Consider the following 27,103-nt stretch of genomic DNA (forward strand, 5'->3'; position numbering starts at 1 on the left):
TTCTCTGTCACCTGGGCACCCACCGCTCCTCAGCTCGTGCTGTGCGCCAGCAGCAGGTGAGTGGCCTGTCTGAAACTCAGGCTCACAGCTCTTTTCAGGTTCAGTTCACTTACCCAGCTTTACTTGTTCATTTCACCACACTCCTGAGGCTGGCAGCTGAAAATCGCTGTCTTAGTGTTGTCAACACTGGGCATTCAATCTTAAGGTAAGAATAAAAATTATCTTATTGCCTTAAAATGTATTTTAATAAGAATTTAATTTTTTTAAATGTTGTGGTTTATTTTTGTTACTCTGTTGCTCTCAAGATCTTCTCTTGGGAGTTCTAGAAAAGTATCTGCTTATGTGGAGGCTGAAATATGTGTATAGGAGCAGAAATACCAGATACCTGGGGCAGAATTTTTCAGTTTGAAGGTGCTTCCAATACAGCTACTCTAATTTTCCAATTTTCCTATTTTCCCAGTATTTCCAACCTAATCTCACAAAAAAGTCTGAAGTGTGAAAGTGTCCTAACCATCTGCAGTAGGAAAGAGCATAAATTCAGAGCAAGAACAAATCTGTACTGATGGCAAAGAGAAATAAAGTACTTTCAGAGTTTTGCAATCTCAAGACAGGGAGTACTGGCTGAGAACTGGTGCAGAGTGGAAACTTAACCTGCAAGGGCTGTAATTGCCATTAGATCACTTCACAGGCCTTAAAACCAAGATACTGTTGATAGTTCTGTGTGCAAGGCAGAGGTGTACCAGAGCAAGGCATGCAGGTAAAGCCACAGCGAGACTGGGGGAAAACAGTGTGGTTGTTACATTCCTGATGTCCGTGTCTTGTAGTCAAATGATAATTATCCATTAATAGCCTCATAAGTATGAATATGTAAATAGCTATGGAATGCATTATTCATGAATCACCAGGCATTAATTATTGTAATTAAGTATCATTTGCCACGTTCATATTACTAACCCTTCCAGTTAATGAATACATTAGCTAATCACTGTAGAGCAGATTCAATCAAAATTCCCTGTGTCTGTGCTATGGAAGCCTGAGAGAGTTTTATTGAATTTAGATTCAATATTGAACATATCCAACATGCTTATCGGTGTATTTTTAATGACATGAAGTGTGAATCATAACCTCCAGTGCATGATGCTTGTCCTTGTGCCCAGGAGGATGGAGTGGTACCAGCTGGAAGAGAACTGGAAGCAGCAGTGGTGCAGCCCACGGCAGCAGCTCTGTGAACCAAGCACTACTTCAATTCTGGGACATGAAATCCACCTCCACTTTCAAGTCTCATGTATATTCACACGTACAGTAGGAGAGGGGGTGTGTTTTGTGAGGGAGTGCTGTCCCAAAGGTGCTGCTGGTGACAGTGTTCAAGGAGCAATTCCAAAGCTCAGCTGGATCTGTTTGCCAGGCGGAGCCTTTGCCAGCAGCAGCAGGACACAGCCCTGGCAGGACGTGCTCCCAGTCTAATGGGGCTCAGGGCACTCCTGAAACACGAAGGAAAATGAACAGCCCAACCCTGGGTTTTGTCTTTACTCCCTGGAGATCCATTTCAACTAATGGTAATCTCAGTACCACAGAAAGAAGATTTGCTGCAGCTTTTGTTTCATTGCCTTTTTAGGGTTATAGTTCTCAGAACCAGGCCTTCTGAGTTTTGAAACAGAAATTTTGAATAATTTATTGCAAACAAGAGTTTCATTATTTTTAGGGAGAATCACTAACTCAAGATATAAATATATAAGTTCAAGTGCTGAAAGTTAACATAAACAAGTAAAATGCCCTCTTGGCTGAACTTTTGGCTGTCAGGGCAGAAAAAATATTTGCAAAGAAAGAATGAAATCTTATTTCATCACTGTTAGTTTGAAGCAGATTTTTCCCTATTTTTAGGTTCACCAATGTACTGTAGTCACGTGCAGTGAGTAAATGATTATTGGATCTAGTTTCCTCAGTAATGTGGGAGTGAGAAAATCTTAATAAGCACATATCATGGATATTTTCAAATTCACAAACACATGGGCTCTTTGTAGTTAAAATTGTCCTAAGATACAGCTGCAGAGAGGGCTCAGTCAGAGTCTGGATTTTTAAGAGCCAGAAGTAAGAACAATGGTCAGTAAAGACAATCTGCCATTCCCTGGAGGCACCTACTTGGTGAAATACCCCTCGTGTATTTTCCAAGCACAGTGAAGAATATGCTTTCATTCATCCCACAGCTGATGCAAATCCCTCTGCTCTCCCTTCCTGTGTCTCCCTTCCTGCTGTCGCCCCCCTCTTTTCAGAAACCTTAATTCTGCCTCAAGCCCAAAATAGTAGGAGTGTGTTTTGATATTTCTTTTTTTTTTTAATAAATACTGATTTTCTGTAAAAGCATGAACTCAGCAGGGAGTTTGTGTTCTTAATTAAAAAAAAAATCAACTATCAAAAGATTTGAAGTACAATTGCAACACTGGAGATGTATGAAGATTTTTCTATTATATCTTAATATTAAACATGAATAATGGCCTTTTCAGCCCCTTGAATTCTAAAAAATCTTAGCAATTGGACGTTTTTACAAAGAGGTTAGTACCCAGTGTCATTAGTCATCCAGCTATTTTTTTCATGTTTGCTTTTATACCTGTTTTCCCTTATTTGTCTGACACCTGCATCTCTTAAAAAATGTAAAAGATTATTTCACTTAACCTGGCATTTGTTTATTTATTTTGTGACTTTTAAAACTAGAAATACCAAGTCTGCAGGAGTGCAGCTGGGGTGGTTGGAGTGGCTGAAGAGCTGCAGTGGGAAGCACCTGCCTGACCCTGCCCTTCCAGAACTCCTGGAAAACTCCAGGATGAAGCAACCTTGGTTGGGGTGTGGTGTTCCTGTGAAGTGTTCAGAAAACATGGCACAGAAAGCAAATGAACAGAGCCATCAGCAGGAAATGAGGAGCAGACATAAAGAGACAAAGGCAGAAGGTTTATTTGGTGTATAAAGGTAGGAAATTTATGTACACGTGCACAATGCAGTTGAGGATACAGAAGTACAAAGAGGAAGAGAGCAGCATTTCTGAGGCCAGGGGATGTTTCATGATGACAAGGCATTAGAGGAAGGAAAGAATTCAATTACAGGTGAGTGTTTTCAGTAAAAGAAAGAGAGAACTGATGCCCTGCTAATTGAGTTTAGAATTATAACTTGCATATTGCTGTAAATTAATACAAAACTTCTGTTTAATATAGCATGAACACTCATATCAAGTGTCTAGTATTGAATAAAAGAGTATTGGAATCTCTATACAAATGGATTCTTATTGTTTTCACATTTTGGATATAGGCCTAATGTCAGACATACTGTTATTACATTTATTGTCTTCTGCCTTTCTTCAACATTAAGACCATGATGAAATTTTTGCTTAAGGTAGTGTGTCCTGTAGTGCATATTCTATAAAGTTCATAATGGTTCAATTTAGTTATGTGGAAACTGAACTAAGTCCAGTGAGAAAATAAAACCAAACCAAACTTCATTATTTTCTTAATTATAGTTATTTAAGAAAAAAGAAATGGTTTGAACAGCTTTCATTAATAGCAGCACCTTTAATTTGAATTTTTTTAAAATTTATTATTTCTTTGTCTTTAGTTAGCATTCTGAAATAGGACAGTTTTTATTTCAAGTTATATCTGATTAATTTTTCATTTTTCATTTCAATAATACTGAACTGAAAAATGCTTTTAGCTATGATTAAATGAAAGCTACAGTTTGGAATGAAATTTCCAATATGAGATGCTATTATTTTAAATTTCCCCACATGAAAACAATTTTCCAAAACTGTATTTTCACTGGAATAAAAAAAATCCAAAATGCAGTCTAGTTTTGTTTTTTTCTCTTTGCCTGTGTTCTAGAATTCCCAGTATTACATGTGATTGCCAGTATGACAACTAAACCTATATCTCATAGTATATATAGTTTTCTTTCTGACACTGCTACATTAAATTCATCTCCTGTGCATTCCCATCTAGTGTTTATTGATTGCTTACAAAGAGAAAATGTTTTTTTTAATTTTTATATATATATATTTAATACAAAATTATTTATAATTATTTTTAATAAGACTTAAACAAAAACCATTTCCCTAATCTCTTTCAGGTATGATAAAGCCAGCAAAGAAATTATCCTCGTGTACAATTCTCATAGGTAAATACACTGTGCTTAATTTTCATACTAAGGCAGATGCTAGGAACAGGAATATGTGACAGGAATGAATCATAATTTTTTTTCCACAAATGTGCAAAAGTTTGTTTGGTTTTTTCCTCCCCCCTAAAATAGGAGTAGGGGTTTGAACAGCACAAATGTTGCTGCATTTGTGCGCTGAGTGGTACTCAGAAAAATAACAGAGCTGGGGGCATTTATGAAAGGTGGAAGATAAAAAATAGTCTTGATCCACTGTCTGATCCATATCCTGCTGTGGCAAAACAGAAACCTTAACATCTCACTGACACATTTCAGGGTGTCCTGATGTCACTGGAGATTTAAAGGGGGATTTGCTTTTCCTGGATGCACCAGGTCCAACCTGCGGCGAGTTAGGGAGGACAGTCAGGTTTGAAGTGGGGCAAACTGACATCAGTGATTTCAAGGACTTCTCCAAAAGACCAATTGTTCCCTCTGGAGTCAGAAAACCTCCCAGTATGGTGTTAGTCTTCCCTGTAACTCTGCTACCTGCCATAGAGCTGATAACAAAACACACCCTGTACATGCTTGTTCTTTTGAATCCTCTCTCGAGGACACTGTTCAAATGACTAAAAGGGATAGAGAATCTATGCACATATAGTAATGAATGTCCAAATAAATTATTTCACCAGTCAAAAATGTGGTTTTTGTCTTAAAGAATGTTTAAAAACAACAAAAAAACACCTCCTAATTTTTTACAACTGTTTAGTATTTAACAATGTATTTCAGTTGTGTCTGCACTCTCAAAGGCAACTACAAAGATATTTTGCTATAATATTTTTGTTAAATCTCCTGGCACTCATAATTTTCAAGTCCTTTTTTCATTCTTATAAGAATCCATGGACAACCAACCCAATTAACTTGGGTGCTTCTTAAGAAGGAAAAATCCCATCATTTTTTTTTTTCTGATGACACTGATCTACTAATAAGTAAAACAGATTTACTTAAAGTTATAGAAATCTTTAAACAAACAACAAATCTGGGATTTCAAGTCTGAGACACTTACTGGACCTTTCTTGAAGGGGGAAATGTTGGTAAAGATTAAGATGGTTGTATTTTATCTCAGTATAGGACACTGGAGGTGTAGAGGCTTCTGGAGCAGAGGATCAGGATTAGAGATATCAGTGCAGGATTGACACTAATTCAAATGGATGTGGGAGCCTCCTCAGCATGTTGTCAATTGCTAATCCAAACCATTACCTAATTATCCAAAAATAGCCCTCATGATTTCACAGGTGTGAGGCCTAACTGCCAAAGGAACAGCAATAAACATGGTGTGTGATGTAAAAATAGCAACCACCTGGAAGATTTAATTTAAGATTAGAATTATTGAAGGCAGTGAGTCTGCCACTCATTGCAGTAGGGTTTGAATGCCACCCTCAGTAAATGTGACAGTAAATGCTGCCTGTTACCCACTGTCACCCACGGGCAGTGTCCATGTGGTGAAATGCTCTGGTGAAGGTGGAGTGAACTCTTTAACATCTGCTAGCATTTGTTCTAAAACTAAATCAATTAACTAAACCAGATCTGAAGCGATAGATCATAGAAAAACCATTCAAAGAAATATAAAACAAGTTTCAAAACTCTGATATTTGTATTGCTTTGCTAAGCTGGTTAGTCAAGGCATCTTCTGCTGCAGTAAAACTCAAAAGTTTAAAGACTGCTCAATAGTCTTCCTGATCACCCCACTCGACTGCTGGCTCATCATCCATTCGCAGAATGAGATAGGAGAGAAGCTGAAAGAGATTCTGCCACAAGAGCAAAGAGACAAAAAAGGAGAGGTCGCTTACATCGATCTCACAGCGGTCACCGGCGAAGTTCACGTCGCACAGGCAGTGGAACTTGTTGAGCAGGTTCTGGCAGAGGCCCCCGTTCAGACATGGGTCAGAGCTGCACTCATCAATGTCCTTCTCACACCTGCAGGAAACACAGTCAGCCTCAGGAACCAGGCACCAAATGCCTCCAACATGTTTAATTCAGCAGCTCTGGGGGGAAGAGGAAGATGCTCTGGGACACATTTCCACACGTGTTTATGGTTTTATTAACTAGCTGATGAACCCCACTCAAACCCTGAACTTCCTGTATGGTTTCCAAACACAGACAAGCAGGTAATTTCATCCCTGTAAAGCACTTGATGGTTAATGGTGCTTAGCAAGGTGCAGTGCAGGTTCTTGTGTGATTCAGACCCAGCTCTGCTGCAAGTCCTGCTGACAGCTTGCTTGTCCTTTTCATTGTTCCTGGAGGTGAGGGCACAGTTTCCTTCTCAGTAATCTGGTATAAGTCAAACAAATGTGTGGTTTTGCCAGCAGAGTGCACTTAGAAATATTCATCTGCTTTTTGGGTGGGTTTTTTTAACCTTTTTATTTCTTCCCTCAATTTGGAATGCCAATAGATCCCAGCAAAATTTCCTATCCAGTCTCTCTGGGATGGGCCCAAAAAAGGTAAGAATGGTGCAGGACAGGTTTCATAAGCCTCATTAAATGTTTTTGAGCTAATTAAGGTGATACAGGAAATCTGAGTTATAATTTCTCAAGGCAGCCAATGGAAGGATAATGAGGGATGTGTAAGACTGTTTGAAAACTACTGATTTGGTGATTTTTTGCTCTGAAAATGTTCCCTTTTAATTCCTTCCTCCCTTTTATCAAATGATGCTAACAGTTAATCCTATTTCTCCAGGTAAAAATGCAGGTTTATACTTGGAGAAGAATGTGAGAAATTCCCTCTGAATTATAAGGAATTGCTTTGTTCAATCATATTCATAACAAAACAATAAACACATTAATCTTACATCAGAGAACAGCATTTTTTATATTAAACACTTTATTAATCTAAGCTTCTTTCAATAGCTTCCTTAAATAGTAAATTATATTCCTATACTTCAAAGATCTTAGTAATTTATCCAATGTATAAAAATTGTATAGCTACGAAATTACCTATGCAAATTTTAAAAGAGCCAACAACCTCTCAAATCTTCCAGGGAATTGGGTACCTGAATTCAACTGAGTTTCAGGAACTCAAAAACCTGACCCCCTTCATGTAACTTTGAACGTTCCAACCTGAATTAAATGAAAAATTTGTTTTTGAGAGAGATTCTGTCTTCTTTTATGGAGATGAATCTTTACACATTTCCCTTTCCACCTCTATTAAGACCATTGGGAATTTTTAATGTGATCCCAAGTCAATTGATTGGCATAGAATTTCTCTATACTGTGTACCAATGGCTTTCTGAGGGCTGAAATATTGTCTTAAATGAAAATGCCTGCTTTATCAGTCTAATACATAAATATACAAAGGGGTTTGGTTTTACTGTTCTTATTAACAGATACATTTGAATTTGTTCTGAAAAAAAAAAAAGAAAAAAAAAAGGGATGCAATGTTCTGATTTGCTCTAGTGAGCCCCCCAAGCAGGGGAGCACTGCTGGTTTATGGTTTGGCAGCCTGCAGGAGCAGAGGCCAAATGGGGCATTTGAGAGGCTGCAGAAGAGAGCCTGGCTGCCACAGGCACTTCCCTGCAGCTCGCCGGGCACGGGCTCCACACGAGAACCTTGGGAACCGTAAAAGAGAGATTACTGCCAGCCAGTGGGATGGATGGAAGGAAGGCTCATTCCCAAAGCTGCAGTTAGCAGGTAGGCTGGCAGGGGAGGGAGAAGGAAAAAGTGCTTTCCTGCTGCCTCAAAGTCCCAAGAAATACATGCAGTGCAGAAGTGGCTATGAGTATGCTTTTACGTCTTAAAATTTTATTTTATTGTATCCTTTCCCCCTTGTTGAATATTGTGAGGTGGTACATAGGCAACCTGGCTGTTAACAGTGCAATTCAATTGTGTCTGCCAACTACACTGTGCATTGAGTGGTGGAAATCTTAATTTCATGTCTTTTATAGCCTACTGTACTCTTTCCACAAAATCAGTGGGCTCATAAGTTTTTGTGAGAATGAAAACCTTTTGTTAGAATCTTCTCTGTGTTACAGCTTGGTCCTGTTGAACTTCTGGATATTATACTCTGACATAATGCTAGTTTCACCAGGTGTATGTACAGTTTTTCCTGTCTCTCTATCCAAAATGCCCTTACCTGTTCAGGCTATGACTGGGACAATGCCTTCCTAGGTTTGTGCAGCACCTGGTGCCTGCCCTGAGGCCCTCAGCCCTCCCAGCTCTAGAGCTCTTTGACGGCCAGTGTTAAGTGTGAATTGGCTACAAGATACAAATGTCACTGTGAGGAAGGTCCCTCTGTTCCAGGCTAAGCAATAAAATGCACAAAGTATTCCTTAATCTCTTCTAGAAGTACTCATTCTGTTCTCACACTTCAGCATTCAGTAAAAAAGTGTGGTACACCATGCCACCAGGTATGCCACCTCCTACCATCCCTGGGATAGAATAGGTTGTGTACTCACAGCAGAGACATGTGAAAATGAAACAGCTTTGCATATTCATGTGCCAGAGCATGTAGCTGGTTTAGGTATATGAGCAGGATATGTGTGTGTCCCCACCTATGGAAAGGCAACGTTCTAACTTGTCATATGAAAATTTGGCACAGAAACAAAAAAAGGCAAAGAGAAGCAAGCCTGCAGTGCTGTTTAAGAAATAATATATTGGGCTGGATTGGACTAAACCTTGCTGCATTCATTTGTGATTTTTATCCAAAACCACAATACTTCAGACCCTCAGAGTCACTCTAGCAAGGAGCTGCTGCACTTAATCAGCTGCTTTGTGTGTATTTCTGCCAGAGGGCTGGCTGTTACCCTCTGGACTCTTTCGGCAGAGGTGCTCCCCAAGGATGGGCAGGACAAAGGCTCTCACCGTTCTCCCACAAAGCCTGGCAGGCACACGCAGCCCAGCTCGCCGCCGAGGTCGCTGCAGTTGCCGTAGTTGAAGCAGGTGAGGTTCCTCTCTTCGTTCCCACACACTGTGTAAGGTAATCTTCGATACCTGGGCTCACAAGAAGGCAGCAGCAGTTATTTGCACTGTCCTTGTTTCTGGGCGTCTCGTGCTCTCTCAGCTGAAGCAGGGGAGCAGGGTATTGCCCAAAGGAATGACAGCTGGAACTCACATTTAAGACTCCCAGAACATATTTTGCCTAACTTTTTTAATTTGATGAATTAAATTTTTTTTTCCCGAATATTTACTGGCAAATTAATGATTCATTTATCATAAAAAATATAAACTAGACATCACTCTACTTACATTACTAATGTGGTTCTCTGTCATACCTGGACAGCTTAGTATAAGAGTTCAAAAGAGACAGACTTAACACACAAGATAAAAAAATCAGGCCACCATAAAGCATCTTCAAATCTGAGGATGTCCCCACTACTCAGAAAAAGTCAACAAAACCTGTCAATTTTAGTAATTATATCCTAAAAGACTGTAACTGGACAGCATGGAAATGATTGTCTGCATCCCTTGGGCTGCAGCAGACTGTATTTGTTGGAGTCTTCTGAAGGAAGGAGAAGGATTTTGCCTTCTTGGAAAGGAATTGGACATGCTTAGAGGGCAGAATCTTATAGGTGTGCAGAGAAGGGCACACCTTCTAGAGGAAAGTCTGGGAGGAATAGGAAATAGCAGTGAGCAGTGTCAGAAGAAACAGCAAGAGCGGGTTGTGTGGTGTTTGCAGGCACCAGGACTGAGAGTAAGCTGGGAGGAAAAGACCAACCCAGAAAAGATTCTGTGGGTGGGGAGAAAAACAACTTATTTTCTTTTGTTATTTTCTCTTACTGTATTTATAGCTCTAGAGCTATATTACTGTAATAAAATATTGTTTTAGAGATTTAAAAACCTTGAGGTTTTGTTTTTTTGTTTTTTTTTTTTTTTTTCCTGAAAAGAAGATGTAACACATGTATTTTCAAGCTCTGGAAGGCTTGTAATCTTGTCATCAGAGAGCTCACAGGACCAATGTTGGCAGCAGAGCTATGCCTTGTTCCTTCAGTCCCTGTCTCATCAGTCTCTACCTGAGCTGGCAGCTCTCCACTGTCTCAGTCCACATCTAATTGATCTGTACAACTTTCTGTACTCTTCATACATCGACTCTGCAGCCATGATTAATATAGGGACAGATGCAAAACATCTGTGTTTAAAACAAAGATATCACTTATATAAAAGCCCTTCAGAAGAGACTTGACAAAACCATACAGGTCAGCCTTGTTTACAGTACCTGCAAAACCTCCCTGTGAAGTTAGCAGCACACAGGCAGGAGTATCCATTAATCCCATCAACACAGGTGGCCCCATTCACGCACTGGTGGCCATGGCAGTCATCTATGTCCTCCTCACAGTTGTCCCCAGTGTAACCAGGCTCACAGCTGCACTCATAGGAGGCAATCCCATCTGTGCAGTTCCCATGGATGCAGGGGTTTGAAGAGCACTCATCAATGTTGACTTCACAGTAGGTGCCAGTCCATCCATCAGGACATACACAGCGGTAGGAAGTGTAAAAGTCTTCACATATGCCCCCGTGCATACAGGGGTCAGAGCTGCAGAAATCTACCTGCAAACAGCCAGTAAGAGCAGGGTTTGCAGATATTTTGAGAAATTGCTCTTCTTGAGGTTTTTTAGTAGGGATGTCAGCGTTTTCAAAGTACGAGAGATAAATGCCACTGATTTCTATGGTGCTCATGCACCCCCGCAGGCCATCCAGGCTGTCAAAAGCCTTGTCAGCCACATAGATATCTGTCTCTTCTCTTAAAAAGTTGAGGCTTCCTGCAGCAGCTGTGCTGGTTGCTGTGTCTTTCTTGTTGTCTATATCCATGTGCCATCTGGAGGACTGGGACAGGGGCTCCACCATAGAGACCACCACTCGGTGCCATTTGCCATCGCTCACAGGCACTGAACTCGCAAGGGTCAGCCTGTAGAAGCTGTTGCCACTTTGTAGTTGAAACAGGAGTTTGGAGTTGTGGATACTGATGATGACAAACTCAGGCTCCCTCTCTGCATACAGCAGGATCACGTCAGTGTCCCTGGTTCGAAAGCCAAAGATGATATTGGTGAGGTCTCTGCTGATTTTCCCATTGCTTCTGTAAAATATCGCGCTGCTCCGGCCGCTGAACACTGCGTTAGCGAGACCTGTGCAAAGACAGCAATTGAGAAACCGGGCCAGTTTTACACCAATGCACGTGGAAAGATGTCTCACCAGTGCACATGCCATGTAACTGCTTTTGGGTTTGCTGGAAGACAGTCAAATTCCACCAGTGCTTCAGTTACCCTGGTCTGCCCCTCATGGCTGTGGAATTTACAGGGCAGTGCCAGCATCAGCTATAACCACATCCAAAGTGTACTGCTTTGCATCATCTCAGGTTATCACTCTAACTTACAGTTTTACATTACTGTTATCTCTCTATTTCAAAAAAAGACATACATTTGTCACTTTATGATTGTTTCCTAAGTACAGACAACCTAGTTATTCCCGGTAACAGACCTGGATGGGGCAAACATTTCTTCCCAATTCCTTTTTTCTTTGGTGAGTCTTAAGATTTTCTTGAAGTATTTGATTGGATCCCAATTTTATCTCACCAATGCAATAGGATTAATTTAATGGAAGTCAGTTGATGGAAAGCCCCTTCAAAATCCCTGTGAGCAGTTGTGCCTATCACATCCAGAGCCAGCTTCTCCTGGGGGGCAGGCACTGCCACAGCCCTGTGCAGGTGGGACTGGGAGGGCAGCAGAACTCAGCTCGCACTGCTGTGAGTGAAAATTGATGGGCAAGGTTGTGGCAGCTTTATGGACATATTCACAAAGGTATCTGACACCTTTCATTAGCATGGTTTCTACTATAATGCACTTACTCACTGGGCTGTAAATGTAAATGTTCTGACGATTTTAGACAGGGAGGAGGGACAGGAAAGATTGTCTCCTGTCTGTACTTCAGAAAAAATAGCTTTGAAAGATCTGAGATAAGATGGATTTCTGAACTATCTCTGGGCTTAGTAAATCTTGAGGAAATTAACCCTGGGAGTCCTAGTATCAATTTACTGACTTCATATCCTGATGCCAAGGCAGCAGAGGTGTAACTGCATACCTGATGCATCAAATGTGGTGTCTTTTTCATGAAAAGTTTCCTCAGAGGAAATCATACTAAAAGAAAGTCAAGAAAGTCAGAGTTTTTCAAGTTTATTCCTGTTTTTTTTCAGGATTTCCTGGGTTTTTTCAGCTGGGTTTGATTGGTTTTTTTTTTTTAGCAGAAGACACAAGGCAGAAAACTCACGGTCCAGGAAAGCTTTTATTTTGTTATCCTGTGTTGAACAAGAAGTTGTTTATCCTGTAGCTAAGAATACAACTAGTTAAAAATGCAGTTCTGTAGCGCAGGAATTTTTGAATATCTGTTAGGGAAGCTGCCAACTATTGCCACATAAACCAGCACAGAAATCTAAAGGTGGCCAAGACCTTGAATCACTGAAAGTGTAAATGAACTTGAGTTTAGCAGAAGGAAACAGTTCAGGTACTTTTCACTTCACTGTCTCTGGGTGTTTCTGTTCTACCCTAATAATGCAATAGTAAATTTTATGAGAGAATGCATTTTGATGCTATCATTAAAGATATCTCTGAGAGAAGGAGCAATTATTTTAATTTCAGTTACAATTTTAAGCCATCCTGCAATGCTGATCCTTACAATCTGCATAAAAATAGTATCATATTGGTCTGTCTATGACAGAGATCTTTAGTTGACCAGCCTTCCCATTCCTAAGAGTCAGCCATTCTGACAGCTCCATCAGACTGAGTGGGTATTTACCTTTCCTCATGGCTTTTTTTGGTAGCAAAATTAAGAAATATTTCTTAAAAAATCCCTATTTGCTCTTTTCCATTCCACCCCAGGGTGGGAAGGAGAAGGAAAGACACATGCAGGGTGGCTAGTGATCCTAAGGCAGCTAATGATCATCAGTTCTCAAATGGATTGCTTGGCATGCAGGTGCTCCTTACGAAGACACTGCTTAAACAACTGTACTGCAGGTATCGAGGTGACTTTCTCCAAAGCTATTCAAGATTTAAGAAAATCAAATGGTGCAATGGAAATTATGTAGCTTGTCTTTTCAGGAAGATGGAGAACATTCCAGGGTTAATCCAACACTGGATATTCTGTTATCTCTTTGAAGTGGAAGTGTGAGGGCAATGTACTGATCTATGGGACAACCTCGACTAGTTGGGCTGAGTAAGTTCCTGTAACTCAGTGTCTGAGTCAGGGGTCTGGGGGAGAATTTCTGGGTTTGGTAGGGCAGACTCTTCCCACTAACATTACTTAAAACTGACATAACTATTATTTTAATACAGAAGTAACATTTGAATGAACTTTAAAGGCAGTGAATACTTCGTTTCAAGAAAATGCTGCTGAAAATGTCTATTGCTGCCGATCTTCAAAGATGATTGGAACAACTGAAATGTACCTACATTCAAATCCTTGGTGCACCAGCTGGCATTGTGCTTCATGAGGACAGGGCCCAAGCTCACACCACTTAACTTCCTCACATGCCTTCCCCACTGTGTTAGGGGGGCACGTGCAAGTGAAGTCATCCCAGATTGAATAGCACACACCACCGTTGTGGCAAGGGTTGGACTATGGGGAAAGAGAAGAGAGAAGCTCAGTATGAATCAAGGCTGTTGGACGCCCAACTCTAGGCATGGGGGATTGTTTGGCAAAAAGAAGATTTCTTTCTATTTCAGACTGAAAATTATAAAGACCATTATTGTGACAGTACAGCATGTTCAATAATTAGTGACAAACAGTATTCCAACCTCAAAATAGTTTCATTCTCCCCTATGCAAATGCATTTTGCTTCTGATACTCATCATATGTAGCATAGCTTAACAAAACCTGCTCTTTCTAGCATTTTTGCATGTTTTCTTAATCTGTCATTATAATCAAATAATGTGTGGGAATGCACTAAAAACATTTCAAAAAATTCCACATTATAAGCATGTGAAAGTGCTCTGAAAAATGTCATTCTTACCTTGCAGAGGTTGTCACCAGTGCAGCCTTGGGTGACATTGATGAGTGTTCGGTTGATAAGAGAATTCGGTGGATTGGTGATGGGGAAGAATTCCAGTGGCTGGTTATTCACTCTTACATCTTGGATGCAGCCCTTGAAATACCTGCCATTTCTGTCAGTTTCTTTGTTATCTGGTAGGCCTCCAATGTAAAGAATATCCTTACTTTGGATGGTTAGTGCTGGAGTAGAAATAAAGCCCAAGTAGTGAGAGGACTGGAATAACTCCATCTTATTTGGTTCTATTTTTAAGGTTATTAAGTAAAAGTTTCCATCGTTCACTGAGTGTTTCCCTAATAACTTCATGGAATTTAGAGCTAGCATGGTGAGTTTCCCACCTTCCAAATAGACTCTTATGTAGAGGTAAGTGCTATTTCTCAGAGCCAGTAACAAGCCAGAAGGTTTGCGTGTCCGGACAAACATTGATATGATGAAGTTCTCATTCTGAGTGGAACCAACAGGAAAAGCAGCATAGCCTGAGGAGTCCTCAGATCCAAACCGGCCTGGAATGTACTCTTGAGGTTAGAGATATGGGAAAAGGTAGAAAACAAAGAAAAGAAGAGAATTGAGAAAAATAAAATAGTTAGGGCTAAATGACAAAGGAGCCTCTGCAATGATTAAATAACTAGTTCTGGTGATATTTATGTATGGTAGTAAGAAATGCTTCTATTTATGGATGAACAAAGATGTGGTCCAGCTGTAAATAGCTTCTGTTTCAAAATTCCTGTCGGCTTCCATGGCTGTAGCATTAAGCTCCAGTGCAGGACCATATGTTATATAATTGGGCACATTTTTCCTCTTTATCATGCTCTGTGTAATGCTGTGTTTTCAAGTAGTTAAACAAGGACAGATTTCTACAGTTTCCCACACTGATCCTCAGAAAGATCATTTTGGAAAGAACCTACCTGCTTTGATCCTCTGATGACCATGGAAGTTAATGCAGTTTTTATTTTTTGCACAGATTCTAATCACAGAAAGCTGCTGGGCAAAGCCCTCTTGTGTGAATAGATCACCTGTGTGGTGCTGCAGGGGCTCCCCAGTTCTCTGACAGACTTTTTGTTGCTGTGGCTCAACATATGCTCACCTACATCAACTTGTATCCAGCCATGAATCCTGCTCAGACTCTGAGTGCCCACAGAGCTGTGGGAGAAACATGATCCAGGATCAGGCAAGTTTTCTTTGTGCTTATCAATTAAAATTATTAAACCAAAACCATCTGTCTGTCCTTTACCCCTTATTTTCAGTAATGATTTTCAGTCTTTTAAGGATACAAAATATGCAGCCAAAACTGTATTTGATTCTGATGAATCATCTCTTTAAAGAACAACAAAGTGTTTCTATTTTTACACTATAAGTTTTGTGATCTTGTCCTCAGTATTACAGACTTCCTGCCTAAACAGTTTCAGGAGCTATTTTTCATATATCAAATTCCTAGAAAAAATAAACCAAGCTTTTTTTAAATGCTCACATAGCTAAAGATTCAGTTATCTATTGTGCAGTAAAACTCCTGGAGTGGGATGTCATGGGCCAACTTTGTGCCTCCAGAACCACCTTTTTTATGACTGCATTAAAAAAATGATGAAAATAGGGGACTGACCATGAAGACTCAACAGACCCTTAATAACCACACTGCACTGCTATGAGGTATGGTCATATCTTTTAGCAACAGGAATAAATCACATACTTGTTCCTAAACAGACAATTTCTTACTTTAACTGGAAATAGTTTATTTCTATGAATAAGATTGCCTATGTATCTACATCTACTTGTTAAACAGACTTAACGCCTCAAAACACCAATTTCAACAAATAATTATTTCTATATACAAGAGTTTTAAGGTGTATCTTCTCTTAAGGTGGTACTGGAGACTGAGACACTTTTTTTCATGAGGGCAAAAAAAAAATTCTGCTGAACAGAGGATTCTACAACTGCAGTATTAGAAAGAAGCCTTGATCTCCAGAAAGGTATTTCATGTTTACAATTACCTTGTCACATTTTTCTCTATTTATAAATATACACATATATCATCAGCCTGATCTGTTTGATGAGATGACTAGCATCACCTTGGTCAATATTAACCTCTTGGGTCATAACATCTGGATGTTGATCAAAATGAGTCAACATCTGTTTGTTATTTTGTATATGTAGAGAAAATATTGCATCTTGTCAATTAAATACTTGGCAGCAACTTTTCTTCAGAAAGACACCAGCATTTCTTATGTTATCCTTTACCACAAGCCTCCCCCACTCTGCCTCTTTAGAAACCTGCCATAGTCTTTTACATGTGACATATATCTAGAACCTATGTACCAAAATGGCACGGTGCCACGATTAGCAAGGAATATTGTGGTCAGCAGGAAAGAAAAAAAGCATGCTTTCTAATCATTCTCAACAGTTCTAATGCCAGTATAAGCTGCTCCTGGCCCTGAATGGTTTTAATTTTGCTTCATATAAGAAGGCAAACTTATTTCCCAGATGTTGTCCTATATTCAAAAGTTGCCTTCCAAATCTTTGGATAAATTACAGCTACACTTCAAAGAAGTCTGTTACAATTACCTTTCAGACTTTGTCATTTTGCAATAAAACCAAAAGGAAAAACTATTGAAAGGTATTGATAAGTATTAGGTAGAGCATGCAAAATGAAGTTGTATTCAAACATTTGCAATGTATTTGAAGGCCCAGCTTTCTGCAGCACTGCATTCAATAACCCCTGAGGGCAGTTGTGCAGCTGATGTGAATCAATGTAGCTTCACTGGCAGCACTGCAGCCACGCCAGTTTACACCAGTTTAGGATCTGTCCATTCCAATCTGACCATGGCTCTGCTGTTTGTTTAACTTTTTCCAGTCCACTTGGCAAATATATCTACATAAATATACTTGTGTATGTATACGTGTATACATACATATGTATATGTATGCAGTTCTTGCTCCCTAAACATTGCTCTGCTGACTGCGTGTGGATGAGGGAGGCAGAGGGAAAGGCATGATGTGAAGACTTAGTCCTGTGCAATTTTCTTAAACAAAACTGCTTGTTTGAAATCCCTAAAACTTTGCCTGGGGAAGGATTACACAGCTCACCCCAAAGCATTCCAGAGGGTTGCTGTATTTACAGCTCTAGGAGATCACCCAGCAGATGCAGCTGGACAGGGACCTCCTGTTGTCCTTCCACTTGGCCCCTGCCTACAATGCAAAGATCACTGGTAGCAGGGAAAGTGCTACAGGCATCTGCAGCTTTTGTGTTCCTGCTCACCACTGCCACAGAAGCTGCTTGCTGAGAGGAGCTCTTCTGCTCACCCAGACAGGGCCATGTTTCCCTCTGGTCCCCATGCAACTCTCTGGGAACAGCAGCCTACACTGGGGATTGTCCAGCCCCTCCCTGGGACCAGCTGAGGGATGAATGGACCCTGTTTCCAGCTGCTGAAGCCCTGCCTGCTCCTTGGGCTAATCAGATTAAGCTAAGAGTATAATCTCATTCATTTCTTTTAAATTGGAATCTGTCTTTTTTTAGCTTACAGTACTTTTGCTTGCCTTTCATTGCCGTAAATGAATCTTTTTATAAAAGCCTAGACAGCTCGAGGATAAAATTTTCAAAGAATTTTTCAGAGAACTTCAGTTTTTCGGAGTTTATGGAGTGCTAAGAGTACTGAGAAGACTTTAAAACAAGAGGAGTGGAATCCACCAGTTTAGCCTTTTTTTCTTTTTTTTTTTTCCTTGGTCAGGCTGAAAAGCAGCTTCTTGGGAAAGTAACTAGAAATAACAAAGGTGTGCCACTACTAACCTCTTGCACTGGCTTACCACTTGACATTAAGCCCCAGAGATCCTAAGGGTCACACCGTTTCACCGCCAGGTAAACGGGATGGTTGGTGGCCATTTTTCGGCAGGCACATCAAACACAGATAGCACAGAGAGTGCTCCCTTACCTGCTGCACACTCTGGCCCCGTGTAGGGCCGGTAGCAGTCGCAGTGGTAGCTCAGCCACAGGTTGATGCAGCGTCCCCTGTTCTGGCACGGGTGGGGGTCACACCAGTCCTTTTTAGCACATCCTGTCCTGACATTTAAAGATGACCCAGATGATACATTCTCTGGAGTAATAACATTCAAGTCTATCTCAATATCCTGAAGACAGCCTACAAATGAAGGTGCAGAATGTGTATTAAAGGTGCTCTGTAGAGAGTTGCTGTTCCCCACTGGTAAGCCGCCCAAAAACGTGCTCTGAAACGCAAACCTCACCAGCTCGTTATCTATCTTAGCAGACGTTTTATTGAGACAGGATTCTACACAAGAGCTGTCAAGCAAATTAAGAATAACAGCTCTTGCCAAGGTTACCTCCACTGAATGCCATTCTCCATCACTGACATTATGTGGGATATGTAAAAGAGCCTGTGGCTGATTATTGACTTGCACGGATAAGTGTAAGTAGCCGTTCAGTAATTCCAACTTTGCAAAGGTGTTTTTCTCCCCTCGGTGAAACAGAAAAGCTGTGGGTTGCACAGTTTGAAACCTCAGGTTTATATTATAGAAAAAATCCTTGTTATGGGTCTGGGGATTCTTCAACAAAAGGAAACTGTTTCCTTGAAAAGAAAATGTGGTTATGGTTTCACAGTGTATTCCAGTATACCCAGGTGAACATATGCAGCTGAATCCATGTTGGCCATTTTTTAAATGTGGGATACAAATTCCATTATTTTGGCATTGATGATCAGTACAGCCATGAAGGACTTCTGTACAGTTCCAGCCACCATAAAAAATCCCTTCTTTGTCTGCAGGTGGGCAATGGCAAGTGTAATTTCCAGGAAAATTCTCACAGATCCCACCATTTTGGCAAGGGTTCGTGTAACATTCATTGACGTCTTCATCACAGTGAGTACCTGAAGAATAAACAAAGAATTAGGCATTCTGGTTTAAATAACTGGAGCCCAAAATTACACTTTTAATAATGTGTTTTATTAAATTATCTTTTATTGGATAAATAGATAATGGACAAGTAAAAAAATATACTTTAAATATAAAAAGGCCATTCAATTGTCATGGTTTCCTTGTGCAAAGTATTATGTAAGCACCTAAGTAACAACCACATTTTGGAGAAGAGAACCAAATAAACGCACAGTTTTGATATGGATAATGTGATGAAATTAAGATAAACATCATCAGATGGGATAAAAAAATTGTTTTCCACGTATCCTATGGTAGCAATTTAGAATGCTTTGTAAGGAACTGAATTATCACATACAAAACCCCCAATAGTTGTTGCTTAATTCCTATCCATAATATAGTATGGAGATGAGCTGGAGGATGATCTGTTGGCCATTCCTTCTTTTATGTGTTCATTCAAACAGTGTAAGGACTACAGACTATTATTCCTGGTCCCATTAGAAACATCTTGGAGCAACACTCTTCAAGTGATGGGTCACAGGACTTACAAATGATATTTGACATGATGGGTCAGACTGACAAGTGGGTGAACATGCCTGCAAAAAGTATGTACTGCAAAAAGTATGCACTACAGGGGAACTTTTTTACCTCTCCTCTATACAAAATATAAAGCAAGAAAAGATGAGAGGAATATTCTCTCGGACATCTCAGAAGTTGATTGGTGATGAGAGCACTTCTGCAGGAGATTGTTCACACAGTCTCATGTTTCCTCTTCTTCCATATAATGCTTGGCTTCTGATATATCTGGTAAAAGGAGAACTCCTCATCTCAGCCCCATTGTAACTGGATTGATGTGGCCTAAGTGGGTCTGCTGGATCACACTTCACAAACAAAACCAAATCTGTTCCTCTTGTAAAACTAATCTGTTTACCTTTCTGCACTGCTGTTCATCTATAAAGAATAATCACAGTAACCTCTCCCTTGAGCAATCAAGTGACCGATATGCATGCAGTGGATCAGGGAAAATCTGTTTCTCATCTGCCTTGGAAGCAGTCAAAATATCCAAATAATTTTTTTAATAACTCATGCTAAGTGCAACTCTTAACATTTCCACTTCCCTTCATAGTTATCTTAGAGAAAAATGAGAAACACTTTGCAGATAGTTTTCAGGCTAGTATCACCAGCACAAATTAAATAGGTAACTTTTCATCCATCCCCCCAGCAAAACTGCTGCCTGTATATCAGATAGTGAGATGTGCTGAGGCTTATGGAGTGGCAGCTGGGTGCACCAGGCACCACATCTAGCTTTATGTACAAATTCACACCAGGCTTTATAACAAACACAGCCATGCCTCATGGAAAATTACAGAGCAGCATTCAGCCACAATGAATTGCTTCAAATAGCAGCAGATAAGTGTAGTTACTCAGGGTAATTCTTTGCTTGTCCACTTTATTCAGTCACAGTTGTAACTGGACCCATCTGGGAGAGTGGTAAGTACAGGAGAGCCAGAAACTGAAACTGGGAGAGATTTGTTTAAAAGATTAGCCAGAGTGAAGTGGTCATAGCAGGTACACGACTCTCTGCAGCGATCCAAGTCACTCATCAGTGCTCAATTAAGCATACATTGACTTTCCCCTTGAAGCTTCAGGCCATGGAGCACAGCTTGTGCCATCTCCCTGGCCTGGCAGTGGGTTTTGCTGCTGCAGTCTCTCTCTGTTTTCCAGCCAGGCTCATCTTTATTCCAGTGAGAAGTGTGTGTGTATACCTTAACGTGCAGTGGCACCTGGCAGAACTGCGACTCATTGGGGCTGACTTTCTCCAAGTGAAGCACAGCTCCCAAACTGTTCCTGACTGGGGGCCAGAGCCATGTCTGCTTTGTCCAGTTTGTGGCAATTTCAGTCTTAGCAACTTGTCCTGCTTTTGCTATTCTTGTATATGAAAGGTGAAGTTACTGTGAGCTGTTTCCTGTTTTGGTCAATATTTTAGTACATCTCCTGCCTGACACTGCTCCCTTCCCTGCTCTGACAGCGAGAACAAAGTGTCCTTGGATCTTTTACACAACTCAGTTTTAATATGGTGGCTGTGGAAATGAAGGTCTCTTTGGGTGTTTTGCATCAAAGATAAAAATTAGTCCAGCCCACAAGCAGCTGGATCAGGTTGTGCTTAGCCTTGTCATAGGGCTTCAGAGTGGACAGACTGTGCTTAGGGATTTAGAGACTGGAAGCCCCTGTGAAACCTTTCATTAAAAAAATCAGCATTGTGAATGGCTAGATCCTTAATTGTTGCATTTTCAGTAATGTGTGGTGATTCTCTGTGTGCTACTTTATTATCCCACAGCACCTGCCAGACATTCCCTTTGCCTTGTAACTTGTGTCTAAGTCACACTTTGCAATACTGACTTGCCTGTGGAAAGGATGATACAGATGCATTTACCTTTACAATAACCTTTAGTGTCTATGTTGTTCTCTACTTCATCAGATAAGACATAAAATTAACAAAATTATTGAATGAGAATGCTGAAATGTTTTAAAAATCATGTATATTTCTATTTTTAAATTTATATAAGACATTTGACAAAAGAAATTATCAATGTCCAACAAAGAAATAAAATTAGTTTTATGAGGAGCTACTACTATTATTATTACTATTATTATTGTTGTTGTTGTGCTGTCTGTAGAAAATGAATAGTATCAGTTATTAAATACAAAGTGACACTTGTAGAGCCACTTCAATACATAGATTTCATAGTAATTTCAGTGTCTCAACACAATAATTATTTTTTAAGTAATGATATTAAAAATACATTGCAAAATAATTATTTTATCGGGTTGTGAATACAGATATACACGTGTATGCACTTATATATATAGGCCTACTCTTTCATAATAAGATTAGCACAAGCACAAATATAGGTCACACCAAAAGACAAATAATAAGTCACTTTTTTCATATCAAGAATAAATAAATCAGCTGTTCTTGCAAGTGGTGTTGATACTGCTTGTTATCTGCCGATTGCTATGCAAGCAAAGACCACTGTCAGTCAAGATAAAAGCACTCTAGATAAAAGGATTAGTCAATATTTATAGAACTGTATAAGCAGTTCAAATAGCTCAGGTTGGAGACATTAGCATGTAAAAGGAGTATTCTCAAAAGATGTAAGACATACCAAAACAAGTGCAAAGGCAACCATTTTTTCCCAGTGGTTAGATGCATTAACTCAGCTAAGTATATTCATGTTTTTAAGGGAAAAAGTAAGTGGAATCATACAGCATTTTCTCCTCTAAATATATTACACCCTGACATAAAATTTCAGATAATGTGAATATTTTTAAAGATTATTACTTTTCCCACCTGTAAAGTTTTGGTTTTTTTTCCAAAACAGAGATGAAACAGTTCCTTTGATTCAGTTTGATAGCATTACTCACCTGTCTCCTTTTTTCACTAACACATTATTACTATATGGTGGCTATTTTCTTACTGTTAACCTCTTAATTAAACTCTCTCTTTCAAATTTAACAGCAAAGATTTCCTACAGAAGCAGGATGACAAAAGCAATTATTCAAGCACAATTCTGCTGAATGCCACTGATTTTCCTTTGGATTAAGCAGTTATAAAAGTATTATCCAAATGACACTTTTGATACACACCTTTGGTTAGAAATCTGCTTACAGCCTTTTGCCTTTCCAGTCCCCTGACCCTAAATAAATATCAAGAAACTACAAGCAAGCAATCTGGATAAGGTTCTACACATTCAATACAGTCTAAGTACACATTCAAATTCACAAAAAGAAAATATTTACCTGTAAACATTGTCATTAAAATGATGTAAACTTGTATCCTAGTTGCAACCATCTTTTTCCGCAGGAAAATTTCCGAAGGAAAAAGATCGTTTAGCACTTAAGCAGTTGACAGAGTAAATTTCTGTAAAATTCACACCAGTTCTTACTATAAAGGCTTCCTTTCCAGGATTAGCTTGCTCCACTTCTGTACCTGCTGATGTAGTCTGATGGTGTATTTTGCCCAAGCCAGATCAACAAGGCTTAAAGTAAGACCCATTAAACTGCTTACACAATAGATATGTATCCTATTTAAATTCTTTCTTCTCCAAGTTCGTGCTCACACTGAACATTGTTTCTGTTTCACAGAAATGCTATTATTAGGATTCATTCAAAACTGACTGGTCACTTTTTTTGTTGTTTTGGTATTGTTTTTTAAGACTTTTTTTCCTTTCAAAAGGTTTGTTAATCCAGATCAATTCTGTCATGGTCACTGTCATTCAGAGAAACTGTACATCTCAATAAGCAGATAGAAAGGATCTAAAATTTGATCCTGTTTTTTTTATTTTTTTATAAAGTATTTTTGTTCCATTTGCTCTCTCTACTTAATGGAAGTCTATGTCTCTAGATTTTTGAATGTGCTAAAGACATGTAAAAAATAATTTACTAAAACATTTTTTTCTTCAGCTCTTGAGCAGCACATTTTGATTTAGACCAAATTTAATGAGAGGAAATTTGAGTTCAGGAGATTTAACTACTTATTTCTGTGATAATTTTAGCAGCAGACATTATTTTTGTCACTTATGTTTATCAATTTCTTCTAACTAATTTATTCACTAATTAGAAAATTCCTGACCTTGTGTCACATTTGGGTTTAGGTTCACCAAAAGACTCATACACAGAACACAAATTTGGATTCATTTAATCTACAGTTCACAACTGCTTTTATGGAGATGCTCAGCTGCTGCTGCTTCTTCCAGCCTCTGACACAGGCATCAATTGAGTTTTCCTATAATACATTTAAATACTAAAAGGTAAAAATTTCACCCAGGCTCTTGGAAAGGTGAGTAAGGCAGCTTAAAAAAAAAATCATTTTGATAAGTTAGCGTGAATGCACCCGATTAGTAGTGCTTGTCAGACATCTCATGCTGTAGTTTGATATTTAATGGGCACTTTATTTTGAATATTGCAAGAAGAAGCTGGAGGTTCTCAGTAGCTGTCATTCCTTTTGCAGTGTGACTCTGAGGGATGGTTATGAGCAGACACAGAGGGGACAACAGGTGAGGACAGACATCTGCTCTTACAGCTCAGTGACACCACGGGGCTTGTGGCACACTGAGACAGGGGAACTTTGGAGCAGGGTATCCAGCAAATGGCCCAAAGCCATGCCAGAACCAGTGGTGGGAGTTTGAACAAATCTGCCAGGAGCAGACTCTAATTACAGTCAGAGATTGTGTTTAATAACATTATCATATACAAACCAAAGAGAAAATTCCATGTGAAACCACCATAAAGCAGGTATAAAACTTGTGTAATCCTGCCCAGACAGTAATTGTCAGAAGTTCCCTGTCAAACTGGGATTTGGGATTGTCCTGGCTTTGCTCTGGTTGGGGTTTTCATAAAAAAAATGTGGATATTGGCTCAGAAAGCTTGCCTGGTAAGTTTTCTGATAAAGCAGGGTTAAGTGAAACTTTTGATTTTTTTACAGATAAAATGACTTTTATAGGTGAACATAAGAAATTTGAGAAATGGTCTGAAAGATATTGTATTCAATTCTAGAAGAGCTCACTCAGTTTCTATCGTCTCCATAGTTATTCAGGCCAGAACAATTAGCAATCAGGTGGAACAATATTTTCAGTCTACAATGCTTCAATTTCACGGAGGCCACTTTAAGTTCTGCACTGCAAGGAAGATTTGGATCAATTAGGAAGAATTCAAGGAGAGCAATGAGAATGACCACAGGTCAACAACAAATGGCTTATGAGAAAAGGTTTAAAAACTAGGGTTGTTCAGTCAAAAGACAAGCAGAGGAAATGGGACATGGTAAGAGTTTTTCAGTGTAGAAAAGAGAGCACTCTGTGCCATGAGACCACAGTAAACATGTGGAAAAGTCACAGCTTGGCCTGCACAAGGAGCATCCATGTCACACTCTAAGAAAATATTTCTAATGATAATAAGATGGCAAAGCCTTTGCATATGATGCCCACTGGGAGCCATAAACTCTATTGTGGATCCCTCAGTATTGGTTAGAGACAAAAATGCAGTGAGACACAAGCCAGCAGATGCTACCTTAGACCCACAGGCAGCCCAAATGATACCTGCATGCCTGACCCTTGCACATCTATTTTTCCATGGTTTTGTTCCTCCCTAGAATGAAATACTTCCCAGCAATTGAGCTGTAGGTGTGTCAAACTATGCCTGCACATACAGGTATCTATCTCTACACATACAGGTATCAAATGCAAGCAGGAGTAAACCTTGGAGAAACTCAGAATTTAGCATCCCCCTCAGAGTATACTTTATGGAAGACAAAGAGTTTGCAATAGCACCTCCTCCACCTGTATTTCAGAGTTTTGGAAACGTCTGTTGTAAAATCCTACCCCAGGCGCAAACAAGTCTCTCTTCAAGGGGCTCATTAGTCCTGAGGCCAACAGAAAGATCTGGCAGAGCACATATTCTTCAGTGCCCCAGGTTTTAGCAGACAATCATGAAAATTCTAACTTTGCCACATCTGTGCAGATAATTGCAAAGAGATAATTACTTTTTGCTGGAAGGAGGAAGTGCACGTTCATAAGTGAGTAAGCGCAAGGAAATAAATTGACCATCTCTGTGTCATTGTAATTAAACCCCATGCTTGTGGGTATAAATCAGTCACCATGCAGGTCAGGAAGGAAGTTTTGCTCTTATGTACATCAGTGCAGAGCAAGGGAAGGGTATTTAAGTGGTTTTTTTCTTTCACCTATTTTTCTTCAGTAAAGAATTGGCTCATGTTTGATACTGAACATAATGTGACCAGTGCTCTGATCTTGCATGGCAATTTCTGTTGCTCTCCTGACAAGAAAAGCTTGTGTAAAATGAAGGACAGAATACAGAGTAGAGTTGGAGCACATGGAAAACGGGATTTTTTTTTAAATAGTAGGGTAATAAGCATTTGTTAACATTGGGCTAATTTGCACATGATACCTTTCACACAGACCTCTAATTTCTTAAAGTTGTCAGACCTTGCTAGTTATTCCTTTATTGCAGACAAATTCATTATTCTGCTATTTTTTTCCTCTTGCCATTTGAAATGTATGTATAAAGTTAATACTGGCTAGGAAAAAAAAAAATAGAAATAGGGTTGAGTGGCTTGGCTTAATCATTAAATATGTCACTCTAACTGAGGGATATGGAATTCATAATGTGCTATATTCAGAATGGCATGCTGTAATTCAATCTTTTTAAATGTTGCTGGCCCGAAGCTTCATAGACTAGTTTGAATTTTCAGTAAAAATGGATTTTTTTAAAGTAGTAAAAACCCCCAATCCCTTAATCTCTTCAATCAGTAAAGGTTCCTGAGAGCAAAAGTACTTGGAAATGTTTTTCCACTTGTTTCACATGTTTTGTCACACCTAAAACAGTTTTCATTTGAAAAGGAAAAAAAAAAATAGAGAAGAAGAAAATCATGTACATGCCATAGGTGATTAGTTGTTTAGTGAGATCTGGTGTGTTTATTTTATTTTAGGAATATTGGAACCAGCCGTCCGGGCTGGGCTTGGCTGCAGCTCCGGGGTGGACGGGGCAGCCGGAGGGCCCCGAGCGCGGCCACCACGGCCGGGGCAGGGGACACTGCCTGGCAAGGGCCAGCACCGTGTCCTGCAAGGGCAGCACAGCCACGCTGCTGCCTGCAGCCTACCCCTCCAGCCCCCATCTCAATTCGCACAGCCAGCCATGTGGATCCAATTGTGGGATTAGGGTCTGAATCTGGAGTAAAAGAAAAACGCGTTGAAGAAATATGTCCCGGTGTGGCAATCATTTGGAGTGATGGAGGCGAGGAAGAAAATCAGATGGTGGCAGCCCAGTTTTCCCAGGCAGCATCCTTTTGGAGTGGGTTTTCTGGCTGCACAAACGTGTTGTAGCTATGGCCATGCTGATGGTAGGAGATAGGAAGGGGAGAAGAGAGGAGGGAGAACACAACTACAGGGTGTGATAGGTTAGAGTAGAGAAAGGTGATGGAAAAAAGAGTAGGTAAGATTTTGGAGACTAAAGAGATGAAAAAGTAGTGAAAGATGTTACTGGGGAAAAGGAAATAAAAATATGG

General features: G+C 39.8%; 1 protein-coding gene across 1 annotated transcript in view; it reads right to left on the reverse strand.

Annotated features, from left to right (window-relative positions):
* The window catches only part of CRB1 (crumbs cell polarity complex component 1), a 77,947-nt gene that overhangs the window by 14,613 nt on the left and 36,231 nt on the right, over positions 1-27,103 (reverse strand). Inside the window, 6 exon segments of the mRNA XM_041479615.1 lie at positions 5,979-6,105; positions 8,985-9,113; positions 10,336-11,242; positions 13,559-13,724; positions 14,119-14,669; positions 18,075-19,022. Coding sequence (XP_041335549.1) covers positions 5,979-6,105; positions 8,985-9,113; positions 10,336-11,242; positions 13,559-13,724; positions 14,119-14,669; positions 18,075-19,022 — 2,828 coding nt within the window.

This window comes from Pyrgilauda ruficollis, unplaced genomic scaffold (genome assembly GCF_017590135.1).
Source record: "Pyrgilauda ruficollis isolate IOZ18807 unplaced genomic scaffold, ASM1759013v1 scaffold49, whole genome shotgun sequence".
NCBI lineage: Eukaryota > Metazoa > Chordata > Aves > Passeriformes > Passeridae > Pyrgilauda > Pyrgilauda ruficollis.